General features: G+C 45.2%; 1 protein-coding gene across 3 annotated transcripts in view; it reads left to right on the top strand.

Annotated features, from left to right (window-relative positions):
* The window catches only part of RBKS (ribokinase), a 105,767-nt gene that overhangs the window by 21,051 nt on the left and 71,199 nt on the right, over nt 1-13,517 (top strand). The window contains exons 2-3 of one of the 3 annotated variants that reach the window (XM_074989813.1): nt 10,721-10,896; nt 11,699-11,831. In XM_074989813.1, coding sequence (XP_074845914.1) covers nt 11,820-11,831 — 12 coding nt within the window. In that variant the 5' untranslated portion in view covers nt 10,721-10,896; nt 11,699-11,819. The remainder of the gene's footprint in view (nt 1-10,720; nt 10,897-11,698; nt 11,832-13,517) is intronic. The other 2 variants (XM_074989815.1, XM_074989812.1) reach the window with 2 other exon arrangements.

Raw genomic sequence — 13,517 nt, 5'->3', positions numbered from 1 at the left:
GTGTTGCCTAAGCAAAGGGGTCAGGATATTTTACAGAATAAAGAGATCCTTGTGGAAGCTTCTTGTGAAAAAATATGTTTCTCTGCCAGAGTAGGTTGGTTCTGTCTCCTCAGACACAGCCTTCTGCTTTCGGACTTTCTTTTTACTGTCACCTGTGAACCTGGATCTGCCCTTTAATGTTTGTTATCCTATCCCCCTTTAGCACAGAAGTGCTCAACTTATTTATAGGATTGCCAGCTTTATAATTTCACAGAGCCAAACACCCTTGCCCTGCCCTGCCCTGCTTATTCTCTGAGGCTCCTCCCCTGCTCAATCCATCCCCTGGGCCCCCTGGTAGCTCAAGGTCAAGGCATCCTTCAGTCTGCATAGACTATGGATCGTGCCCTTCGTAAGTCCATTTAAGATCGTCATTTGCAGCGTTGACTGTGACTGTGGAGGCCCACATGAGAGTGACAGTCCTTGCTACATCTGCTGTATATGTAGTGGGTGTCTGGCAGGTCCTTGCTGTCCTTTCTGCAGGCTCGCTTCTCCTCTGCCAGCAGTCTGATCTTCATCTCGCCCTTCTGAAGGCCCTTGTGTAGTTCCTGCTTCCAGCTGCTGCGGTTGTCTGCCACTTCTTCCCAACTACCTGGGTCATTGTCTGCCTCCTTGAGGTCCCTCTTACAGATGTCTTTGTAGCACAATTGGGGGTGTCTGGGAGGTCTTTTGCCAGAGGCTAGCTCGCCATACAGGATGTCTTTTGGGATCCTTCCATCATTCATCCTGTGGACGTGGCCAAGCCAGCGGAGCCGCCGCTGCCTGAGGAGGGTATGCATGGTTGGAATTCCAGCTTGCTCGAGGACAGCACTGTTGGGCACTCTGTCCTTCCATGATATCCCAAGGATGTGCCTGAGGCAGCGCAAGTGGAAGACATTCAGCCTCTTTTTCTGGCAGGCGTACAAGATCCAAGACTCGCTGCCGTAGAGGAGGGTGCTGAGGATGCAGGCTCTGTAGACTTGCATTTTGGTGTGAGCGTACAGCTTGTTGTTGTTCCACATTCTCTTGCTAAGTCTGAACAGAGTTGTCACTGCTTTTCCAATCCTCCTGTTTAGCTCAGACTCCAGCAACAGGGTGTCGGTGATGGTGGACCCGAGGTAAGTAAACTCGTGGATGATCGCTAGCGTGTAATTGTCAGTGCTGATTGATGGAGGTTCAGCAATGTCCTGACCAAGTACGTTTGTCTTCTCTAGGCTGATGGAAAGCCCGAAGTCCTTGCATGCTTTGGAGAACTGACCCAGCAGTTTTTGAAGCTGGTCTTCTGTGTGTGTCACTACAGCAGCGTCATCTGCGAACAGCATGTCTCTAATGAGCACTTCCCACACCTTAGACTTAGCCTTCAGCCTTGCAAGATTAAACAGTTTCCCGTCAGATCTTGTGTACAAAAAGATGCCCTCTGTTGAGGACCCAAAGGCTGCGTCAGGAGGGGTGTGAAGAAGATCCCGAACGATGTCGGAGCAAGGACACGTCCTTGTTTGACACCACTCCTGATGCTGAAGGCATCCGATGATGTGCCGTCATATTGGATGGTTCCTCTCGTGTTTTTGTGGAAAGACTGGATCAGCTTGCGTAGCCGTGGTGGACAGCCTATCTTGTGGAGCAGTTTAAACAGCCCATCCCTACTGACTGAGTCGAAAGCCTCGGTCAGGTCGATGACGGTGACATAGAGTGGCTTCCTCTGCTCCCTGCATTTCTCCTGCAGCTGCCTCAGGGAGAACATCATGTCAATGGTAGAACTCTTGGCACGGAATCTGCACTGGGATTCAGGATACAACCTCTCAGTGAGCTTCTGGAGTCCGCCGAGGATGATACGAGCGAACAATTTACTCTCCCCCATACTCACTCAGTCTCACCTGGCTGGAACAGGGGGTTGGGATGTGGGAAGGTTCCATCTGGGAATGTGAGCTCTGAGGTGGGGTAAAGAATGAAGTTTTGGGGTGTGTGAAGGGGCATTGAGCTGGAGCTGAGACATAGTGCAGGAGGGGACTCAGAGCTGGGGCAGGGGTTTGGCGTATGGAAGTGGGGTGGGGTATGAGCTCCAGGAGAGTGTTTGGGTATGGAAGGGGGCTTAGGGCTGGGACAGGCCCTGGGAGGGAGGGAGAGTGAGTGGAGCTCTGAGCTTGGACAGGAATTTGGGGTGCAGGAGTGGGTTTGGGGTGTGGGAACTGGCCATACAGCATTTACCTTAGGCAGCCTCCATCTGGTTCCTAGGCAGAGCGGTAGGGGCTCTCTGCACTGACCACCCCTGCAGGTGCTGCCCTTCCAGCTTTCATTGGCCTTGGTTCCAAGCCAATGAGCACTGCAGATGCTTGGAGTGGAAGCAGCATATGGAACCCCCATGGCTATCCCAGCACCTAGGAGCCAGACATGCTGACCACTTCTAGGGATCATGCAGAAGTGGAGCAGGCAAGGAGCCTGCCTTAGACTACTTCAGCACTTACTGGAAGATGCACTCCTTCAGGGTCAATCTCCTGGGGGTCAATTTAGTGCACCTAGTGGAGACATGCTAAACCGAACCATCAGGGCTGTACAGTCAGCCCTGGTACTCATCATTGTCATGAGGAGTAAGAGAGAGAGGTCGATGGGGGTTTCTCCTGTCTGCCGCCCTCTCTGTGGATGGTCAGAAAAATTGATATAGGATACATGTCTTCGGTTTGAAAAAACTACCCTGCACGTATGAGCCAAAGGTCTTAAACCTGCTAACCCAAGGCAAAACATACCCGTAATGTCATCCTCTGAAGACCAAATGTCCCTCTCAGCAATGAAAAGGAATACCAGTGTTGTGTGATGATTTAAAATGTAACATTGTCAATTTTTATTAAATAAATTATATAGAACTTTACATCTCTTTTATTATACCTTCTTTCCCTTTCTGACTTCAACGCCCATGTTTTTCCTTATCTTTTCTGTAATTTATCATGGTGTATCGATTTCTGAGTTGCCTTTAGTGTCACATTTCTGTTGTCTCTCTCCACCCTTATCTTTTATTGTTACTGCATTGTATTTTCTGCCACTTCCTAGATATTTTGTTTTTTTTCTCTGACTTCCCCGAAATTTCTTTTGCTCTCTCAATAGTACATTTCCCTGCCTACCCTCACCTTTGTTTATGCATATGTATATAGACCTTCATAGTTTTACCACATCCTAACTGAGGTGAGGACCTAAGCTAATAGTCCAAGTTTGACATGAAAGATAGGGAGGGAGAGGGTTAGACAGACCAGGTCAGTGCTCATATGAGAAGCCAAAAGTCTTTCAAACTGTGAGCTACAGGGAACTGAGAGCCAGCTACTTTCTTCCCAGAACACCACCAGTGCATTCCTTCACTATTGCTCATAGTTTTCTCAAGCAGTCCCCTCAAATGAAACTGACATATTTCTTTTCAGTTGCACTGCCACAGACACAGTGAAAATGATGGATCAAGACTAGTCAATTTTCTTTCTGCTGTAGTTTGGAAAAATCCTGGGCACCAGCTGAGGCGCTGGAGATGTCTGTCAGCAGATTCAGGAGGCAGCATCGCATTGATTTGTGGTCATTTCATATTTGGAGGGTTACCTTTGGAGCCATAATTTCTAAAACCAAACATTTCTTCCTACTTGTCACATATGATGAACAGATTTTATCATAGTGGTCTGTCACCAATAAAATATACCATTAGGTACATTCTGGAGTGTAGAATTAAATTATTCTGGGGCCGTATACATTCAGAGACCATCTTTGATGATTCTTTTATTCACCAGAGACTGCCTTCCTCAGTGGATTTTTAGTCTTATTATTACAGTCAGAGATTGGCTTGTCTCAAAATAATTTGTATCTAGCAAACATCTTGCAATTTTGGTACATTATGTTTGAATGTATTCGTTGTCCAGTATTATCCAGGTGACATGATGGCTGAGTGAAGCCTCTGGTGGAGGTTGTTCTGTTGGTACTAGCTATTTGTAGCCTGTAGATGGATTCTTTAAAAAGCACTTTACAGATAAACCCAATGAAATGTTATGCACCTGGCACAATTCTTGTTTTAGAATGCATAATTTCAGAACAGCCACTCACTGGGAAAAATTATTGATATTTGTGATGAACATATTTCTTTAGATTTTTGTAATGTAACTATCCAGTAACAACATTTAGGTTTGGCCCTTGTGGGAGGTGTGGGGGACCACAGCAGATTGTAGTAACCTTATGGAGAACAAGTATGTGGGCAGTTGGGTCAGTGTTTGTATGTTTCCCAGGGACTGAGGCTCATCCAGGATCAGCCTGCAGCAGCAGGCTAATCCAGCACCTGGGGTTCATCAACCACCTGTAACCAATTAAGGCCAGTGGAACCCTTTAAAAGGGTTCCCTCAGGTAAGGATGGGGAGGAAGAGAGGGGATGGACCAGGAAGGAGGAAGTAACTGCAGAGGAGAACCTACAAGAGGAAAAGGCTTGCTGGAACAGCCAGTAGCAAATACTGGGGGAGGTGTCTGGGGAACTGGCCCAGGGAGAAAGCTGTTGCACTTCTGGCTGAGGGAGACAGCCCCTCTAGCAGCAGCTACCTAGGTCTCTGGGCCGGAACCCAGCTTGAGTGAGAGGGAACCGGGTTCTCCCCAGACCACTCCACGCTCTCTGGGACAGCTCAGAAGGAGCGGGAGGAAACCCAACACCCGTGGGGGACCTTCCCCATTTATGACTGTGCCAAAGATGAGAAGGTCTCAATAGGCTGTGCCCTGCCCCCGGAAAAACTGGGAAGCAGAGCAAAAGGGACGCAGTGAGGCTCTGAGGGAATTCTTTAACTGCCACAAAGTGCAGGGCCCACAAGGAGTTGCTCAGGACTTTGTCAGTTCCTATAGATTGTAACATTAGGAAAGCAAACTGCATGGGAGATGTAGCTATTTTATCATACACAGACAGTCCTTGGACTTATGACTTATTTGGTTCCTGAAGATTGCATCGTAAGTCGAAACATCATAACTCAGAACTGCAGTCCACTAGACTGCCGGATTGAGTGGAATGAAGTTGAAATCAATGTCGTAAGTCAAATTGGGGTCAGTTTAGAAACATTGAAAATGCCATGTATTGTAAGTCAATTGTTGTAAAGTAAGGACTACCTGTACTGACTTCCAGCACTGATTTTGGAGAGAGGACTAGAATCCTGCAGTCTTGACTTGCAGACTTCTCTGGCCTAACTACAAACTGAACCTCTCTAATCCAGCATTCTGTCATCTGGCAAAATCTGTAACCCAGCATGATTTTAGTTAGTCGGACAACCACTTATCATGGGTGTGGCCAAGTTTCCTTGGGTCCCATAAAGTTTGTTCACAGTACCCATTCCTAGCTCTGAGGGTTCTGTGTTGTTATTTAGGTGTAATTTACCCCAATGTCTTCTAAGAGCTCAGTAAGATGCGGAAGTGTTGCTAATGCTGTTAGCCAATATTAACCTCCTTTAGTCCAGCAAATTCTGTTGTTCAGCTCTGGTCAGGTGCAAAGCGTTCTCAACTAGAAAGGTTCAACTTGTACTAAACCATGTTGTTTCCAATTTGTTAATGATTATCATTCAAGCCCTTCTTAAAATATTATAGAATAGTTTTATAGTCTTCTTCAACACGGGGCAAACTGAAGAAGTGTACAATGTGTTGTGTGCTAACGTTGCAATCAGATCTCCTAAAAAAATACACAGTTCTGTTTCCAAAAATAATGTAATCAAGAGATATAAAGGAAGAACAATATGAGAGGGAAATAAAGTTAGGGAGTGGTAATTTTGAAAATTTCCATAGGTTTTTTTTTTTTTTTTTAAATACAGAGCCGATGTTTGGTAAGGATGATGGAATGTTTTCTGAGTCATAAATGTTTGAGGATAGATACATATGTTTAATTTCCTTACAGCCTTGAGTTTATTGCAGTTATACATTCCACAGAATATGACATCAGTGCTGCGCCCACCTATTTCAAAAATTTAAACTGCTAGAGGTGTGAGGAAAACGGCACTCCAATAAGTCTTCACAATCCGCTTCTTTCATCTGCTTCTTTGCCAAGTGCTAGTTTTGGCAGTGGTTTTGTGATGCAGATTATTGTCTGTTCAAAACTTACTGAAAGTCTGCCAACAGCCACCAGCTGACTAGAATTGGTTGGAATTTATCTGGATTTTTCTTTGTTTTCTTTGAAATACGCTATTTCGGCATTTGGCATAAGCACCAAATGTCGGAATACTGCACTATTTCAAAGCATCCCTTCTCCTCCTGCAATGAGGAATGCAGGGATGCTGAAATAGCGTGCCCATTATTTTGAAATAACTGGCACTTGTCAGAGACACAAAGTAGCTATTTTAGGATTCCAGGTAGATGTAGTCATACTCACCAACCAGTTGATCACAATCAACTGGTCGAACTCGGAGAGTCTCCCAGTCAATCATCTGAGGTTTCTATTTGATGTGGTATTCTTTATTTCCTGCCCAGAAGAGTTATTTTCATACACTATTAAATACCTACTGCATTTTGTCCAAGGACAGATTGTATTTCAGTGGTAGGTTAAGTGGTTCATCTATTTGTTGCACGTAAAGCATTTTGGGATCTTTAAAAACACAATTTGCAAAATACATATTATGTATTTCACAATTTTATTGCTCATTTATTGAATGGGGAAATAATTCAAAACTGGTCAGTGTTATCTACAGCAGGTACGGTTTCAGTGTGTATTTGGGTGCAAATTACGGCATTTGTTCTTCACAGAATTCAGCAGAAATTGGCTCCGTAAGCTAAGATGTAGGCCGTTCACAGTTTTCCATTCAAATCCATTTGCGATCTAGTTTAATGTTTTCAAGTTATATCATAAGTGTAAATTGCATTACAAAACATTGCATATAGCCATTCTGAAAGTTGGTGTGACAGTTTTTCTAATTAACTTGTTTAGCCTAGTTTTAGTAACATTAGCTGTTTCATCATTTTTAAACCATTCTGAGTATTCTTTGTGGCACTATCAATAACCCAAGAACTCATACTGTTCCTTAATCATACAGATTACTCATCATTGCCTGTTCATAACTAGAAGCCTGAACTGAATGTTAATATTGTTTGATGAAGATCAAAATCCAGTAATCACTTCTTATAGCAGAATTAAATGACAAGATAATAGCATTATATTAGTACAATGTTTCTTTTGATTGAATATCTGTTTCAATAATTACAAAACCTCCAGATCTATATATATGTATAGATCAGTACTTTGAATGTGTTTAATAATAGGATTTGATGTGAAGTGTCCGAAATTATCAGAGATCAGCCTTTGAAGCCAAATAATTTTTTACAGTGAATTGCTTTGAATTAGCTTAATAAAAATATTTTCTTGAAATATTTGTAAAACTGCATAATTGTAATTCACTGTTTTGTGTTGATCTTTGGTTTTCATTTTGCACATTCTTATCAACAACATAGATCATCTTCCCCCTGTCCACCAAGTTATTTGCTTCCCACTGGCACTAGTTATGCTACGCTTTAAACATGATGGTCTGGATTCTCATCTCACTTATCTCTTGTTTCACACTATTGTAGTTTACACCCATGTGACTGAGAAGAATGGGTCTGTTCCCTACTAAATCAAACATATATAGAGTCTGCTTCTTGAAAAATATACAGGCACTCAGAGAGTAAGGCTACTAGCTGTTGAGAAAATGTGGTTAGTTATAGGACTTAGTTTAAAATATATCACTATTTTTATCTAGAATAAAACCCAGTCTCCTGGAAAACTCTTCAGGAGTGAAAATGAATTAGCAGTGGATACATGCTTTCTTAATTTAATTTCAAAGTTGAGTGGAATGACTGACTAGTCATTACGAAATGACATGTAGCTTTAGAAGGTTCAGCATTTGCTTACAATGTTGTCACAACGGGTGTCTTTTATAAGCTGCAAAAGACAGATATGCTTAGATCCAGAGCCATCAATCTTTTGGTTCTCAATGAGGCATTGTTCTGATGACACATGAATTAGTGCAAGTAGCAGTCGACTGTAATGGTTGCCATTACAAATCAGCATACACCCTCATTTATTACATGGTGGTATTTGAGGTGTTGCAGTTACCTCTCTCCTCAGGATAGGAAAATGCTGCAGAATGTCACATGGCTCTGGGTGGTAATCATTTATAAATGCTGACTTTATTTCAACACTTCATAATCCATCCATTGATTTGATTTAAAACAATATATTTTTGTTTAAGATAGCTGGAACCCTTCCACTCCTACATCTTTCCACTCCCATGTCCTTGAAAACAGATGTCATGGTTCAGGACTAGCTACATCTTTGATTCCTCTGTGATCTCTGAGTCCATCTGCAGCCCAGTTCCTTTATTTCTTTCCAGATGAATCCCATTATTCTCCCACACTTAGACAGACTCCAGTATCCTGTGTACCAACCATGGTTGCTGAGCATGCCCAACAGGGATGGCTATCTGCACAGCTACCTTTTTTGGACTGTGACCAGTGTAAACACGGAGCACAAAGTCTTGTCAAAACAGGGCATTGCTTAATCATAGCAATAGGAGCACAACATAATAAAGGCATTTAACATACTAAAAAGTTGACTACATGTATCTGAGTGTTGCCTAAAGGTTTAAGTAGGTCCACTTTAGCCCAGACATTCCAACCTTTGAGGTCTTGAGTTCAGGCTGATTCATATTACATGCACGTCTTTTTATCCATCACAAAGTTCTCTGTTTCATTTTTCTACCCCATCACCTCTAGCCTTCATATCCTTACAACCCAAAGGTTAAATTCAGCATGGTCAGAGGTGAAACTTTCAAGTCTTTTAAGTATTGATAAATAGGACCATCAAAAGTTATTTCCTGCTTCCCAGAAAACACATCTTAAGCTCCTGCAGGCATTAACTCTTTGGAATCGTATGCCAAACAAACATAGTAACACTCAAAGAGAAACTTATTGCAGGCAGTTTACATGCAAGGGGTACTTATGAGTGATCCACTAGTACAGGAATTATCCTGTTCTGCTTTCTTCAGGATTTAAGGATTAGGGATATTGTGCGATATCTTGGCAGTCACTGGATAACAACAGGACGTCTTAATGTCACCCTCCTATTTGTGAGTACATTGATGGCTTGCCAGCCCAATTTTGGAACGGCAGATCTTATCACAGAAGGGGCAGGTGTTGGTAGCTGTTAGAGGGGCGTGGGACAGTTTTTGCCTCTCTTTTCTTCTCTGCCTCTCCTCATCCGCACTGCAGCGGGACTTCTCAGATTGTGCCACCCCTCACAGATGTGAGGTGTACTTGACTGAACATGCTTTAATGCTGTGTAATTATGAATAGCCACAATATTCTGCTCCTCCTTGAAGAAGGCTCCACTGCATTCTTGGAAATGCTCTGAAACTTCCCCTTTCCCTGCTTCCTTGTATCTTCTCTTCTGAGAATCTTTTTGCCACAAGCCAACCATCTTTTTGAGCTTGTCAAAGCCAGTCTTCAGTCAGCTAGGTAAAATGCAAAGGAAAATTTCATCCAACAAGTGATGAGCTTTTTGTGCCCCCACTCCATGCTCACCAGGCTAGCAGGTGGTGGGGGCGGTGTCTAGCCATGGAGGGGTCCCCTCATAGGTGGCAGGTGAGCTGGGAGCAGCCTGGCCTTCCCAGGCTGCAGTGCTGCCTGCAGGCCCAAGGCAGCACCCACTCCTGAAGGCAGGGCTGTGTGCCAGGTGTCGCACACTTTAGTGTGTCTGGAGTTGGGCTGGCACCATTGTGGCTAGCCTGCTTCCAGCCATGGCAGGTGCTCAGAGGTTCCCTGCCCCCCCCGCCCCGGGCCTGGGGCTCACCCAGTCTCCCGTGAGGCTGGCAGCAAGATGCTGTCTGCTGGGTCCGGGTGGCATTTACTACCATTCACATGGTTCCACGTGCCAGGCCGGCAGTGTGAGGTCCTGCCTGAGCCAGCCCAGCCATGCTCACAGCACACACCATTTGCACCCACCTTCCATGCCCTGGGGTGTGTGATGCTTGGGGTACTTGCCAGAGGGACACTTGCCCATCTCCGACGATGCCCTGAACGTGGCCTGGCCAGCTGGGACCAGATCCAGGACAATGGGCAGGCTGCTACTGGCCTCTGACTCAGTGTCTGGCTCCAGCTCCAGCAGGGACTGGGGCTCGGAGGTCTCGTCTTCCTCCTGATGGTGTTCCTTCTGTGGGGGGGGGGGCTCGAACACCAGGTCCACACTGTGGTGTGACAAGGATGTGTCCCATACCCCCAGGATGGTATGGAGCTCAATGTAATAGGGGTAGGTGGCAGGTCCTGCCCCAGCGTGTCGGGCAGTATCCCAGGCAAAGCTCCTTAACCTTGGCCTACACCTGCTCCATGATTCATGGGGGTGGGAGGAGAGGTGTCGCCTTTCAGACAGGGCAGTAGCTATCTGACCATATATTGAGGCAGTGTGGTACCTCACTTTGGGGTCTTGGAGGGTCTCCTCCTCCTCCCACAGATCCAGCAGGGCCTGAACCTCGACCCTGGCCCAGGATAGTGCCCACCTCTTGCTGCCCCAGGGAGACTCCTGGGACCCCTCAGGCTGGTCCCTTGAGGTCCCAGAGGGGTCTTGGGCTGCCTGCTCCTTAGCTATCTGCAAAGTTCTCACTGATGGTGTGGCTGTGAGGGTTTGGGGGACTGCAGCCTGTAGCTCTGCTACTCCTGTACTCTCAGCTTCCTGGAACAGAGTTTCCCTGGCTCCCTGCAGCTTTAAGAAGGGCCGGAGGCAGGGACCATAGAAGGCTGCTTCCTGTAGACAGGGTGTCCCCCGAGGAGCCTGCACGGCTACCTGGAGGCCTTATCTGTCAACAGAAGTCCCCCCCGGAACATCTAGACCTGCGTTTTGTCAACAGATCTCTGTCAACAGAGGCATTCTCCCTTGAGGTGAGCACGGTACAGCTGTCGACAAAAGTGTTTGGGAATCTGGACATTCCATGGGTTTTGTCAACGCTGTAGATAAACACTCAGTTCTGGGCACCCAGCCCATGAAGATGTATGTGTAGCCAGAGAGAGTTCAGAGAAGAACAAATTGATTTGGCAGCTGGGAGATCTAATTTACAAAGAAAGATTAAAAAAGAGAAATATGTGCAGCATGTCTGAGTGACAGCTAAGAGTGGTCAGGCGTTAATGATCTTCAACTGTCTAAGGCTAATGGTGAAATCTATTGTTTTAATTTGTTCATATGTAGCTCCGAGGGATCCCATTTGTGTGCCACAGAATCTCATTGTGCTAAGTGCTGAAAAAACTAGTGACCAAAAGATAGAACCACTAAGCAAAAGAGGAGCTAAAACTACATTGGACAAAGCATTTGTAAAGCACAAAAGGGAACAATCTTGCACTGGTACTGGGTAGAGTTACTGTATTTGAACTTTCAGAAAAATAGAGACACATCTGAGAGGGAATGTATTGTACATTAATACACCGTGAGTTGCTAGATACTGATACAGCTGTGCTCCCTCTCAGGGGTGTCCCTCTTTTTTGAAAGTTCAAATATGGTAACCCTAGTACTGGATAACCTAGTAGGTCTGTTATCTTCAGTTTTTGTGATTTATGGAATGAAAAGCTAACTCATTACTGCCTCCTATTGTTGCCTCCACTTGAAAATCATAGCCACTTTGAATTATATCAGTAACTCTTATTTGGAAGATTCTTGATCTATCACTAATATTTTTTTTAATTGCAATAGCCTTACCACTCGCCTGCCAAAAGCTGGAGAAACTGTCCACGGACATAAATTTTTCATTGGTTTTGGAGGGAAAGGAGCCAATCAGTGCATCCAGGCTGCTCGACTTGGGGCAAAGACCTTAATGGTTTGTAAGGTAAGCATAGAATTGCAGCATCTGGATAACAACCAACCCAAATGTTTACCCAAACTCCAGTGGAAATCTTACATGTGGGTGATACAAAAGTTAACTGTCTTTTTAATGCATCTTTTTTTCTTCCTGGCTTTGGCTAGAAATTGATTTAAAAAGTACTGCCAGGGAATTTGTTTTATGGTATTTACAAGACAGACAGATCATAGAGTTGGTTACTGGTATAGTGGCAATTGTATATAAAGAGAGACTGCAAAGCCTAGTACAGGGTACAGCAACCTGCCGCTCTTTAAGGAGTCAGTTGTGGCTCCGGACAAATGCTGCTGACTCCTCTGTGACTCCTTGCCTTGCTGCTGCTGAAACAGTAGAACTGAATTTAATTGGTTTAACGGCCGGCAGAGGGGGCACGAGGAATCCGGCCATTAAACCGACTGAATTTAGTTCCATTATTTTGGTATGTGCAGGGCAGGGAGCCACAGAGAACCGCTCACTCACCCCGCTACCCGAGCAGCCACACCTCTCCAGTGGGCGTGGCTCGGCTCACCCTTGCCGGCGGAACATCTCCGCGCCGGTCTTCCTCCCTTCCTCTGGGCACATGTGACTCCCCAGCCAGCACCACGGATGGGTCAATCCCAGGGTCTGGTTTGGTGCTAATGCAGGTTAATCCTGGGGATGATGAGACAGGTTTGGGGTTGAGAGGGTTTAAGCCTGAGGTGGTGGGGTGGGTTTGCATGACAGGGGTAAAACTTGGGAATAGGGAGGGTGGATTTGGGGGCTGAGGGATGAGGCAAGTAAACCCTGGAGATGGAGAACAGGTTTGGGGGTCAAGGAGGATAGAGCCTGGGAATGTGGGGGGGAGGCATGGAGGATTAATGGGAACATTGCTCCTTCCTGCTTAAGAGCCTATCCCTTGGTGCATTGTTTTCCTTGTCCTCACCTGCTGTCCAATCCAGGGATGAAAGTAACTTAAACTTTCTAACTGGTACAAATTATTGTGTGCGTGCAGTTCTTAAAATAGGGGTTACAAAAAGTACAATTTGATGTTCTTTGTTGAGGACTGTCTCGTATTCACGTGCATTATGGCTCTTGAACTTCTGATTTTATAACTGAATTTGAAAAAATGGCTCTTCTCACTATTTCCCTTGTAGACCCCTGGCCTAGTGTAATGTCCTCTGCAGACTAGAGAGAACTTTAGATGTTCAGAATTACACTGACTGAAACCTTGACCGGTCTTTCCTTTTTACCTTGTCTTGCATTTCAAGAAAGAGGGGTCAGTTGATGATATTTTTGGTTTTGCGTTCATGCGTCATGCTGTATTTTTTATTTAATAGAATAATCAGCTCATAATTCATTGCCAAATGCCATGAGATGTCACAGGCCAAGTTCTGATAGTCAACAGAAATTGTGGAAGGGAAATAAAACCTCATTCTTCATGGTTTAAATCAGTGGTGGCCTTTTTGCACTGGGGGCCACATGGCAATATTTTACATGTTCCAGAGGCTGAACACAAAGTAGCCCCAAACCTGACCCCCTCCCACCCCCAGGCTTAACCCCACTTCACCTGAAACTGCCCGCCCATCTCTCAGTCTTAACCCCTCTCAGCACTAAACCTACTCTTCCATCCCCAGGCTTAACGCCTCTCAGCCACAAACTTCCCCCCGCCCTCAGGCATAACCCTTCTCAGCCCAAAAC

Source organism: Carettochelys insculpta, chromosome 3, assembly GCF_033958435.1.
Source record: "Carettochelys insculpta isolate YL-2023 chromosome 3, ASM3395843v1, whole genome shotgun sequence".
Classification (NCBI taxonomy): domain Eukaryota; kingdom Metazoa; phylum Chordata; order Testudines; family Carettochelyidae; genus Carettochelys; species Carettochelys insculpta.
The sequence above is the reverse complement of the archived record's forward strand: the minus strand, read 5'-3'. Positions and strand labels throughout refer to the sequence as shown.